The sequence below is a fragment of the Cebidichthys violaceus genome, unplaced genomic scaffold, assembly GCF_023349555.1.
Source record: "Cebidichthys violaceus isolate CVI_PGR_0920_01 unplaced genomic scaffold, fCebVio1.0.p SCAF_29, whole genome shotgun sequence".
In the NCBI taxonomy this organism is placed as follows: Eukaryota; Metazoa; Chordata; class Actinopteri; order Perciformes; family Stichaeidae; genus Cebidichthys; species Cebidichthys violaceus.
Window position 1 is genome coordinate 1,161,463 of NW_027176472.1, and position 12,947 is coordinate 1,174,409.

The 12,947-nt window shown below is 41.7% G+C and overlaps 2 protein-coding genes across 3 annotated transcripts in view; one reads left to right on the forward strand and one right to left on the reverse strand.

Moving 5' to 3' along the window:
• The window catches only part of cenpp (centromere protein P), a 76,943-nt gene that overhangs the window by 37,373 nt on the left and 26,623 nt on the right, over nt 1–12,947 (forward strand). The gene's annotated exons all lie outside the window — the stretch shown is intronic.
• On the reverse strand, nt 1,003–10,018 carry aspn (asporin (LRR class 1)). The gene is made up of 8 exons (XM_068722168.1): nt 9,871–10,018; nt 7,180–7,418; nt 6,673–6,785; nt 4,472–4,685; nt 4,060–4,170; nt 3,777–3,870; nt 3,488–3,626; nt 1,003–2,222 (listed from the first exon to the last, which is right to left on the reverse strand). The coding sequence occupies exons 2-8, from the start codon at nt 7,391–7,393 to the stop codon at nt 2,028–2,030; spliced, it is 1,080 nt and encodes a 359-aa protein (XP_068578269.1). The 5' UTR covers nt 7,394–7,418; nt 9,871–10,018; the 3' UTR covers nt 1,003–2,027.

The window sequence follows — 12,947 nt, forward strand, 5'->3', positions numbered from 1 at the left end:
GAGGTCGGCTCCAAAACAAGTCAATTCTCACAGATCAGAACCATTTATTGCCAAGGAAGTTTGCGCCTACAAGGAATCTGTAAAGCCTGTATTAAAGCATCATTACCATGACGACGTCACAGAGACTACATTCATATTTCATACAGTCCATCTAGAACTAGAGAGCTCCTTACTTTAGAAGTAGATGTAGAGTAGACAGACTTGGAGTAAAGTATTGAATGACTGCAGCGAGTCCAAAATGATCAACATCCAGACCTCCAGTGACGCCAACAGAACTACCTTTAACTCTTTAGTGTGCAGTGACACCTGCTGGTTGGTGCAGGAACAGCTCCACTGGACTTCAGCAGGGAAACCACCACTGGTCCCGTCACGATGTCAAGCTTGAGTGAGTGTTTCGTTGGTGTGGAAAATATCAGAGTATACGGTATTACACCATATTATTATAATAGTAATATTATTATTATTATTATTAGTAGTAGTAGTAGTATTACTGTTGTTGTTGTTGTTGTTGTTATTTTCAGTTACGATGACCCTTAAAGGAATGAGACCAGATTCATAATAAATGGAATCATAAACCTATTTAACAATGACATTTAGCTATAATATGTTTATAACAAAGCATGTTAGCAGCACTATAGCATGCTAAAGCTACTAAATGAAAAATGTCATCAGCCGTGAGCTTTTGAAATAATGTCCTATGATTATTAACAATGAACATACACTGTAGGTATGGGACCGGGCAGGTAGACACTACGAGGCTTTGGAGGACATTTTATAGACGACTTTTAATGACTACGTTATTAGTATCCATTAATCTATAAAACCGTGCTAATTATATATAGCGAGTGATAATCAGTTCATTCAATGTCTGTACACTATGTAGTGTTGACAAGTCCTAATCTTCAGTCATCAACCTTCTAAGTTTCTTCTTCTGCTAATATCTTACAAACCAGCACGTTGATCTTTGAAGATACTTTATTTCATCCAAGCTTTTGTCTCACATGTTGAGTCAAATGTATTCATAGAGCCTGAAATCACAAGATATGACAATAATAGCTCAAACAACAAAATCAAATGTTAGCTTTCCAACTCGAACCCACTTTTCATTTTGACAGAAAGTAACAACATCCATGGGGAGGTGATCCAGGTTTATTTAAAGACATTCTAAATAAATATAGCACCATTTCAGAGGAGAGAGCACTGGAGAAAAGAGGAACCTGTTTGTAGGGAAGATGCTCTTAGACGTCCCAGGTTTCATGACCTGCTGATCATTTCAATGATAACTGTGGTTCACTTGGTTGCTATAGTTCAGTAAAACAAAGGACAGCAAGGACGATGTATAATCTTCTAGATAAAGACGATACAGACATGCAGTGAGATAATATAAAACAACCACATGAAGACAAACATGGGGCTTCAAAGTGACTTATTGCACTAAATAATGCCAGCGTCATTCATTGACTGTACAGACCTCTGCTGGAAGGGACATATGTTCTCTGTCCATATAGTGACTCTTTATGATGATTACCATGTCTCAACTTTAAAAAAAAGGCAAATATAATATGTATAAAGATGCAAAAGAGGGAAAAGGTATTTTGTTTGTTGTCGTTTAGAAGAAGACTTAAACTTCGAAAGGTTTCTACTCAATATCTCATGAAAAGTGACCAGAGGGAGGCGCTTTGTTCCTGGGAAAGTTTACACAGAAAAAGCTAAGGACAACCTCACACAATGTGAACACTTGTGTTGAATTTGATCATGATCTACAGATGTTCATGTAATTTTGTCTTTTCGGCACCAACATCCAGACTAGAGTTATTTTTTTCTTTAGTGTAAATTGTACCAGCATTCAACAACATGTGCTACACTTTCTAATACACATCAATACAATGCCATTTCTCTCATTCTCCTGAAAACTTTAGAAATCCAGTTTCATCTTGTTTCATCTATCAGAATTATGATTCTCAACTCCTTCCTTATAACGAGGATTTCGGCAGTTCTTCATGTCTGCGACGCGTCGTCTCCTCTCTCTACTTCCTGAAGTTCCCGAGCTGAACGCCTCTCCGCCCCGTCACGCAGCGGAAGGTGGCGGGCTGGATGTCCCAGTATTTAACGGGGTTGGCGAACAGACTGATGCCCGTGTACAGGTTCTTCTTCACGTCCGTGATGGGACAGAAGTCGTTGACGCCCACGCTGCTGATTTTATTGCCGTGGAGATAAATCACCTAAACGGACAAAGAGGATTTCTTTCAATCAGTCATTTGATCTGCTTTTGTCAGTCAACAACCGTGATTGTGAGTTCTGTTTTAATGCTGCTTAACTGCTGCCATGGAAACTCAGGATCACAACCTTTTAGAGTCGGAAAGTTGGGCATCATTTTATGACTCCAGGCTGCTGAGTGGAAGGAAACTGATGCATTTAACAATGGCTCACGACCTCGCTGTTCCCTTCCATTACTCATGTGACAACAGCGTAGTATGAGCCGCACGTCAAATACTAAAAGAAGACTTTGTTCTTCTACTTTAGCTCCACTAGGAGATAAGATGGTGCAGCACTGGCCCTTTTCACAGCAGCCATTTTTAAATGTCATTGCAGGGTAAGCACAGGTGTAATTAATCATGTCAATTATGGCCCTGTTCCATTTAGGTGTTGTGCATCCCGGCTCTGTGGAATGGCTGCGACGTACTAAATGGAACGGGACCATCATTTTTGTTTTTGATCAATAGCACCTTTTGTTTCCTTTGCTGTGACATGTCAAATGTCTGCTGTGGGCCCATTGGCAGTAATGCAGGCGCTGTACCAGACTCTAGTGGTGAAGAAGGAACTGATCCCACCTGGATTTAGATCTATTTACGTTCCAGCTCTCATCTACGATGATGAAGCACCCGATGGAACGATATGATGGATAAAAGCAGCTGAAAGGAGTTTTCCTTAAAGGGTGTCTGGACTCGGTCTTAGAAACCAGATGAGAAGTCGGACATCTGGAAGGGGTTTGGAGTAAAAAACCAGCTTCTCCTCTGCAGTGAGATGAAGATTGATTAAGAGGAGTCAATTGAGGTTGTTCAGTTATGTGATCATGATGCCTCCCTGAGGAGGTTGTGGACTTGGACATGAATAGAGATACTCTGTGATGAGCTGGAGCACATGGCCATGGAGAAGGAGGTCTGTGCTACATCGCTAGCTAGCCTTCTAAAGAACATTTGAAATTCTCATTTCTATGCATCCAGCACAGAGATGAGTCCATGTCATGTTAAGCTTAGCTTTGCATAAAGAGATAATCTACCTCCAAAGCTGTCTGATTTGTACAAATAGAAATATTCTCAGAAGTTCTGTCTCATAGGCTGCCAGCTTTGAGCCCTGCTACGCCCAACAGATGAACTTCAGTCTCCTGACACTGATCACAGTGTGTGTGTGTGTGTGTGTGTGTGTGTGTGTGTGTGTGTGTGTGTGTGTGTGTGTGTGTGTGTGTGTGTGTGTGTGTGTGTGTCACCTGGAGGTAGCGCAGGGAGTTGAGGCTCGGTGGGACCTTTTTCAGACGGTTGTTGTCCAGATGGATCTCACGGATGCTCGGAATATTGGCTAAGCTGCCATTTTCTACGTACTTGATCTGGTTAAAACCGAGTCCTAGCCTGCAAAAATGGCAAAACATAGTTGACAGGTTTATATTTATATTATATATAAATCATCAACTCCAACATGTCAAAAAACATCAAATGAACTTTGAGTTTTGAAGAAGAGTCTTAATCTGATTTATAGCAAAAAACATGTCTGGTTTTCACCTCTTCAGGTTTTTATATCTGATGAAGTCTTCTATTTCCACCTTGGCGATCTTGTTGTAGTCCAGGCTCAGCTCTGTGATGGAGGTTGGGAGGTCTGGGAGACACAAAACACACCAAAACATAACACACTTTACTTGATTACTTGCTGACATCAGCAGCGTTTGCCTCATTTAGTTGTACACTGTAGGTCCGGAGTCGTACTGTAGGTGGTTGACTGGACGTGGAAGAATAAGCATAACATCAAGCATCAAATAAGCGTAACATGAGGTGAGTGAAGTCCTACCTTTTGGCACAGCGGTGAGTTTGGCCTCTGCGATACCGATGTACAGGGCCGACAAGCCGTTAAAAGCTCCCAGTCCAATCCCACTGTTGGCCAGAGGGTTGGCGCCGAGCTCTGTTGGGACGAGCACAAAGCCTCTGGTTTAATTATTAAAAATCCATAATCCACCTCCTAATTACAGTAGAGAACATAGATCAGTTTGAGGACTTGGTGACCTGGCAAAGTTCCAAACCAAATACTACAGTTTAGCAGTTTGTTCAGTACCTCTCTCTGGTTAAAGGATTATTAAATTAAAAGAATAATTAACTGCCGCAGCGTTTGCTTGCAGACCTCTGCTTGGCAAAGGACGGGACACATCTGGCCTTTGAGGGAATTGATTATGCTAATCAGATATGGGATTGAAACCAGGTCTTACCCAGCACATGGAGTTTCCTCAGGCCTTTGAACGCATCCTTCTGGATCCTGGTGATTTTGTTTTCATGGAAGCGGAGCTCGATGACGTTGGGAGGCAGGTTCGCCGGGATCTCGGTGAGCAAGTTGTAGGAGAGGTACAGCAGTCTGAGATGGTCCATGTTTCTGAAGGCCTTGGGGTGAATCTTGGAGATCTTATTGTTGATCAGAAACAGGCCCTGATGTGGAGAAAGGAAGGTGAATAAAACCGTTGCTGCATTTCTTACAGCAGGTGTAAGACTGGAATCTTTGTCAAACTACTGTTTCCGAGGTCCAGAATGAACTTTTGCGATCAACATTCAAGCTAGATAGAAGAAGTTAAAGATAGAAGCAAGATAGACAATAGGAAAGGTTTGTTTTGACATCATTATTGACAAATTCTCTCTAAAAAAAAACCTCTAAAATGTATCCAAAACTAGAATCAATGAACAGAATAAAAATGTATCAAATTTAAAGGGGATTTCTTTCTATTTGGGGTTTCTATTAGAAAAAACAGATTATTTTTCTGTCTGAATATACCTTTATTTGCCCTCAGTTTTAGTGCTTGTCTCTTTAAACCCACTCCTAAAAAAGACCAATCTGCTCTGATGGGCTTGCAAGAAAAATATGGTGAACCTTTGCAAAGGTAGTTCTCAATCCGTGGGTTCGAGATACTAACGTTGTGGCGGTCAATTCTAAAGAGTGTGACGCGTGTGACCTGTCCACAATTTGTGGACCGGTATGATCTGTAGACACCAAAATTGTATGTCCCCTTTAAACGCACCGTCCAACACTTGATGACGAGCCGCTGTCTTAGCACAAAGCTGCAGATTGTTCTCACTGTTTGCTTTGATACAGCGGAGGATCCAGAGTTTTAGGCCTTGATGTTGTTCATTCCCAACAGGAAGAACATCAGCGAGATCAGAGACGATCCCTCTGTAACCGCCCCTTCTCCTTAACTGGGAGTAGAGTACAGATGGACTGTAATCTCACGAGGCCTCAGGCTACATTTGGACTGAATCAGTGAGCTTTAAAAGCTAGAAGATGATATTATCGTTCACTCGTACCGTGAGTCTGTTGTGGCTCATTTAAAGTTCCCAACCAAATCTAAGCATTTTGTAGATGGAAGTAGTCGTAGGAAGTCATTGGTTAGACGCTGGATCTGATGTCGTGCTCTGAAATATGTACTCTTGTGCAGTAGAGCAGACGGTGAAAGTGAACAGGCTGCGTTCTTTCCAGAGAAGTCTGCTGATTTTGTTGTTGGTTTTGGCTCTAGAGATGCAAATGTTGCGTGTAGGAAAAAGCCGGAATAATTGCAATTCTTATCTTTCATGATTCTGAATCGATTCACAGATGTTGAAGTGGAAATACACGGACCGCATATGACTCGTGTTACAAGCACTAGAAAGGCAAGGAGACGTTTTACGTCTATTTCCTTTCATTTTAGGTGCATATTATCAGTGATCGTGTGGTGAGCTCGGAGTGCTGCTAAAGCATAAGTGAGCTACACTCAATTTTGTTTCTGAATCAAGCGGTAACTTCTGGTTCCGAAAAGTAAAGCCAATGCTGGAGAGCCTTAAAGCTGCATTCTCTCTAGTGTCCACCAGGGGGCGACTCCTCAGGTTGTATAGAAGTCTAGTCTAAAATGACTCTACTTCTCTCTTGATTTATTCCCTCAGTAAACATTGTAAACATGAGTTTATGGTCTCAATCTCTAGTTTCAAGTATTCTTCAATACAGCGTGATGTTCATTTAGTACATTATGATCCATTTAGAGTCAAACAGACCATAAAGTAGAGTATGATTTAGGGCGGGGCTACCTTTTTTTTTTTTCTCTCAGGTCACATCTTCAACTAGTCACTTCTTGTCACATGGTACATGGTAAGATTCCCTTGGTGGTTTTGAATTGGTCAAATTTTCCAGACAAAGCTAAATGAAACCAGACTGGACTGTGCTGATGTGTGGACCCCCACTGTTTGTCACAGCGGGTCGTTTTAATTGGTCGGAGAAAGATTGACACTAATTATCCCATAGATTAGATCATAAGTACAAACCCTGACTGATGCAGTAACTTAACAGACCTTCTTTAACTTCAGACATCCTGTTGTTTACGTCTGTTTGATGTTAACAGGAAGTGGTGTTCATGACTGTGTGCAGGATAAAACCAGCTCTGAAGCGTTCTCTTACGTAAAGCTTGTGGAGGCCTTTGAAGTCGTTCTCCTTGATCTCAGTGATGTCATTGTTTTGGAGGTCTAGTATCACAGTGTCTTCAGGAATCTTCTCGGGAACAGAGATCTCACCTGTCGGCGGGAACACAAACGCCTCATTACAGACCAAGCAAGTTGGAGCGAAAGGGATGAAAACCGGAGCTCATGCAGCAGCCATGTGTGCATGTAAAACACTGAGATGCTCAGGACCATTTACATGAATTACTGGTTTTAGTTTGTTCTGTTCATGGTATATGTAGACGAGAAGAAAAACATAGAACTACAAACTTTCACCGATCATCTTAAATGGTGAACTTTATCGTTTCTAATTAGATAAAAGAACAAGCCTTTATCAAAACCCTTTGTTTACAGTAACATGTGGATCCACACACAACTAAGCTAAAGATGAATTTGACAGGCAGCATTATTTTTCTTATTTGTGAGTTCTCTTTGGCCTCACACATAAAGAGACGGCCCTCGCTCTCACCCTGGTCGGAGCACTGCACCACTCGGGGTGAGCAGCGGCAGTCAGCCGGACAGTTGTCATCGTAGTCGTCTTCATCGCTGTCATCGTCGTCGTCCTCGTCGCTCGAATCGGCCATCATGACGTCATAGTTTCTCATGAAGTCCAAGGCGTTGATTGACTGGTAGGGTTTGGCGTTGCCTAGCACCAGCAGGCAAAGCAGGAGGAGGACCCTCATGTTTTAATATCAGGAGGAGGAAGAGCTGTGGGAGGAGACGGAGGTTTGGGTTATAGATCTAAAACGAATAGACAGGGCTAGACTGTGATGTCATCATGGCACTGAGCCACCAGTTGAGAACCGCTGCTTCAAATAGCGTAAAGTCCTTCCAGAGCTCTTAATAACTAGTAACACGGTTCAAATTAGTGATTTACCTTCACCCTTTAAACTCAGCTAGTTAAGCAATGATTATAATGTGTCACTTGGTTTCAAGACTCACCTCCTTCTAGTACACAGCAGCTCCTTTCAGTGTTTATAGGGATTAGACTCTTGTTACGACTGAGACGCCTCAGCTCCTCTCTGTACGCTTTAGCTCATTTAAGCCCTTGAAGCTCTCTTCTACATTCATATTCTCACAGTGATTCAGGTGGTTGAATCACTTTTTTTGTCATTTTTTGAGACTGAAACTACAAACAATTTTGGGCCACAAACAGAAACGCCCCGCCGCCTTTGTTTTTCAATGTATTCTGTATATTGTCAATTTAATCATTGGTTTACAAAGTGGTTTGAAATCCCACCGCAATGTCTCCAGACACTGCGTCCTCTGAAGCATTGACTACATGTTATGCATCAATAATAACGAATGTTGTAGCTAGTTGAGGTGGAGCTGATTTCAACTACTTCATATACTTTTTGGGGAGTTAAATCTGTTCATTATATGTTATTATCTGACCACATGTTTTCTATGTCAAATCGTAATCTCGTAACTATACCTGCAAAATAAAGTCAAAATAACTATATTTCCCTTTTGTGGGTGTGACCAACATGTTTGAGGAATGTTTCCAGCCCCTTGTTGAATATGTGCCACAAAGACACAAAGAGATCCAACCTGGTACTAGCCAGCTGTACCTCATAAAGTGGTCAGTGAGTGTATATCTAAGTAGTTGGAGTACTTTAGTAGACTTGCTTCTAGAGTGTATAAAACTGGAGTAACGGTACTAATGTCCCCTCAGATCCAGCAGTCGTTGGATTAGTTGGTTTCACAGCCCTCACGTTAACCTGATCCACAGGAAGTTGTTGTTAAAACAGCTCGGCGCGGTGAAAGGACACGCTGAGCTCCTCCACTGGTCGCTTTCAATGAGCGCTGCTGCTTTTTCGATCAGCGTTTTCCGCGAAGCTCTTGAAAAACCTCCCCCGTGAAATGAGTTGTTGCAGCCAACGTAAATGTTTCTCAGCTGTCACCTATTCGGCATCCGTGGTGATTCACAGGATGATTTATACGTCTTCCTCTATTCCACATTCACACAGCCGGCAGAGAGAGGCCGAGGTCGCCCGGTTGGCTGCGCGCTTCGAGTAATCGTCAAACCTTCAGTCGACCCACAAATATGCGGTGGTGGTCGAGCATCCTGCTGCAGCAGCAAATAGCGTTGAGCAGCAGAGACCCTTCCTCTGCACCCAGACTCCTTTGTTCCTCATCTGCACATTCAGCACAAATGAGGCTTTTTTTTCTTTTTTTTTATGTGTGTGTTTTGCAAATGAACTTGGAGGGTTTCCACTTGAACAACTTGGCAGTAAGTTGGAGATATTACTCTTGTTTATTGTGTTTTCCTGTCGCTTACTCAAACACGTCTTGAGAACCGATCCAATGAATCTGAATCCACTCCGGTCAGACTGGTGAAGGTGAAGTGCTTTTGTTTACAGTCTGAATTACAATCAGTTCTCTGGAGGTTTTACGTTTCATAAAACAGCCTTTTGTCCCCTCTGATCCCTGAAGTCTCACATGTCCCTACCTCTTGTGGCTGCAGCTGTGGATTACTTTTATATTAATCGGGTAAAATTTAAATCTATAAAATGTCAGATAATAGTCAAAAATGTCCATCCCAGTTAAATAGAGCTGACGTCAACACGTCTTGCTTATGTCCTCTGGAACCAGAGAAAACTTGGCATGTCAAAAGATTTTGCTTTTAAATTATAATTTTTTTATTATTGACAATGACCGCTAGCTAAATGTATTGTTTCTGCACTTTCATAGTAGTGGAGAATCGGTCTGCTTTGAACTGACTGTTCTCAATAATGTCCAAAATTACTTTTGCATTGCTGTCAAATGAGAGCTGCTTGAATTGAATCACCAGAAAGGAAACGCAACCCGAGCATATTCAATATAAAACCCAACCATTAAACATCATGTAGTTCACTCCAAAGATGATCCACAGACTTCCACATTCCTGTAAATTGATCTTGTGGTCTGAAGCTTGCATGCAAATCAAACTCACTCAGAACTAAGTACATTTGAAATATTCTCTCCCAAAATACATATTTTTCCCACAGACCAAGATCAGCTGGTAAACTGTTCATTTGCCGCTGCTGAAATACAGAAGAAGTCTTGTAAACAACTCAGAGATGCTGCATCGTCTGGAAATGTCATGCCAGGTTGACTAGTTAAACACTTAAAAAGATGAGTTTAGTTTTTTTGTTAATAAATAATGGGTGTGTCCTACCTCAGGTGTGTTTGTGTCCTGGTTTAAACCCCCACAGTGAGCAGAGCAGCAGCAGCAGGGTCCAGCTGGAGGGCTGAGAGTTGAATCCTCAGTCAATACATTCCCAGTGAACAGAGAACAGCATCACCCTCTCTCACCAGAAAAGAAAAAAAAAAAAAAAAAACTGCCCCCAGAACACCCCCACCGACGGAAAACCACCGCTGTTAGGGTGAGAGGTTCAGTTTCTGTTGAGAGCTGTTGACTCTGTCAGTGATCAGACCGTCTGTACATCTCGGGGACCACGTTTTAAAAAGGCTTTGTTGGGACTTTGTCATGTGCTTTTCATCAGGAGCTCTGAAGTGATGCCAGCATCGTTAGCTTCAGACTCCTGACTGTATAGAAAAATACCGGCAGGTCCGTCACCTCCCCTGCCTTCGCGGCCGGCTGCCATATAAAATATTTCACATCAACATGAACGGTTCCTACACTCTGGCCTGTTGGCTCTGGGTTAAACAAGGAGAGCTGCTGTAGCTGTTAGGGTTTTCTCAGTGACGTGAGGATGGAGGTGAGCCGGCCCTGCGGGGGATTTTTAGGATGAATGCCGTCTGAACTTCTTCATCTGGCCGCTTCATAGCAACCGACTTCCTCAAACAAAGAGCCGAGGCTGCCTTGTTGACCTACTTTGATTAGGGCGGCACAATTAATTGAAATTGCAGGAGGCGCAATATTTGTTAAAGGCGAAATGTGCGTCAAAATACCATTTTATATTAAATATTATCATGCTGCAGAGATATCCACAACACATCATATTCTACATGTTTGCTACAGATCCCCGCAATAATCACAGCATAAACATTTTTTTCAAAGAAAATGAGAATGATTAAAAGTGATCATTCCCTCTAATATCACAAATCATATCGCAGTTGCAATATCAGTCAAAATAATAGAACTGAGAACACTCTTCGTCTTTGGTTATTTTCAAATTTTCTCTTTTTCAGCAGTGACAATTCTACCGTCGTAGACTAGTTGCTAAAGATAATATCCCCATACAGTGTGGGTCTTTCTATAATGCTCTACTCAAGTCTGAATACAGCTGACTTTACTTTAAACAATGGATGAAGCCAACGGAGGCTTATTCTGTAGATTCATTCCTAGAAAATTTGTAAAAACCAAACTAGGAGCAACTAGTGTCTCACAGGCAATTAAAAAAGTCCAGAATGCTGAATGACTTGTCAGCAGTGTGGTCTCCTGACTTAAGGTGGTACAAGTTACCATTATAGATTTCCTCCTGAATTAAAAAGCAGAGAAAAGAGAAATGGAGCAGATGCTTTGCAACATCCAACCAACATATTATGTTATTTGTGTTCTGCATGATGCGCAGTTTAACGAGGCACAACAATCTTTACATTTGAAGTAGAAATGAGAAATACCTCCCAAGAATGGAAAAGCTTACAGGAGCGGCTCCTCGGGGGTTCAAGTGTTACACTATCCCTTTTTCCATTCAGTGCTGGTATTTTCTGCTGAGCTCAGCTGGAACGGCGCTCTGAGACACAACTTATGGCCGAGTCAGACGGTCCAAATATGCCCCGGTTTGGCAGCCGGACAAACCGAAATGGGAGCCGGTCTGTGTTCTGGTTTCAACGCATCTTCTCTGTGAGGAAACCATATTTTCCAATTCATCAGAGATCTGGTTAAATGATCATCTCATCAAAAAGAAGCCTGTCGAGCTCTCCCATGTTCATTTTTTGAAGGTGATTCACAAATAGAAAAATGTCTGAAAGCAAATTTATCGTTTGTTTTTCCGACCAGCAGTTTAAACTCTCCCATAAAACTGAATTACACATCACAATCAATAAGGCCCCCGCTCTTCTTCACTGGTTAACCTCCCATCGGTTTTCAAAAAGGTGTTGCAACTGTAGAAAGAGGTGTCGCTGGTGTTTCTTTAGGAAATATTAATGGTCTTATCTATTTAGTTTGTTCTTAAGGGGGCACTTGTTTTGTGTCTTGTTTCGAGGGGCCGTTTTGTGATGTGATCTCTACCACAATTGGCCATTTTATTTATATAATTATCTATCGATTATTCATTCTCATCTTATGCCATATTTTGCGTTCTCTGTTTTATGTGCTTAGCATCTATCTTTCCATTTTTATTGACAACTGTTTGGACGTCTGGACACTGTTGAAAAATAATCTAAATGAGTCTTTCCTGGTTAGATAAGATTAATAAAAAAAAAATTACAAAATTGAAAAAGCATGAACAATACATCATCAAGACGTGAGCTGCCTGATCACCATGACAGAGTTTATTGTCTAGATGTTTTTTAATCGGACATCAATACCGAATCACAAATCGCAGCCGAAGGTAAACACACTTAACAGTGAGCCAAAGCCATTCATGTTTAAGCTTTAGTCTATCTACCTCACATTTCAAAAGCCCACTGTTAGTGCCTATGATCTAAAAGTCCACCGTTAGCTCCATGATCTAAAAGTCCACCGTTAGCTCCATGATCTAAAAGTCCACCGTTAGCTCCATGATCTAAAAGTCCACCGTTAGCTCCATGATCTAAAAGTCCACCGTTAGCTCCATGATCTAAAAGTTCACCGTTAGCTCCCATGATCTAAAAGTCCACCATTAGCTCCATGATCTAAAAGTTCACCGTTAGCTCCATGATCTAAAAGTCCACCGTTAGCTCCATGATCTAAAAGTTCACCGTTAGCTCCCATGATCTAAAAGTCCACCGTTAGCTCCATGATCTAAAAGTTCACCGTTAGCTCCATGATCTAAAAGTCCACCGTTAGTCTCCATGATCTAAAAGTCCACCGTTAGCTCCCATGATCTTAAAGTCCACCGTTATCTCCCATGATCTAAAAGTTCACCGTTATCTCCATGATCTAAAAGTCCACCGTTATCTCCATGATCTAAAAGTCCACCGTTAGCTCCATGATCTAAAAGTTCACCGTTAGCTCCATGATCTAAAAGTCCACCGTTATCTCCATGATCTAAAAGTCCACCGTTAGCTCCCATGATCTAAAAGTCCACCGTTAGCTCCATGATCTAAAAATCCACCGTTAGCTCCATGATCTAAAAGTCCACCGTT

Bases quoted from the DNA above. Each gene is read 5' to 3' on its own strand.
- aspn (XM_068722168.1), bottom strand. From the start codon at position 7,393: ATGAGGGTCCTCCTCCTGCTTTGCCTGCTGGTGCTAGGCAACGCCAAA. The intron at 4,686-6,672 runs GTAAGAGAACGC...TCTCCACATCAG, and splicing joins AAGGCCTCCACAAGCTTTAC to GGCCTGTTTCTGATCAACAA. The intron at 3,871-4,059 runs GTAGGACTTCAC...TGTGTCTCCCAG, and splicing joins ACTCACCGCTGTGCCAAAAG to ACCTCCCAACCTCCATCACA.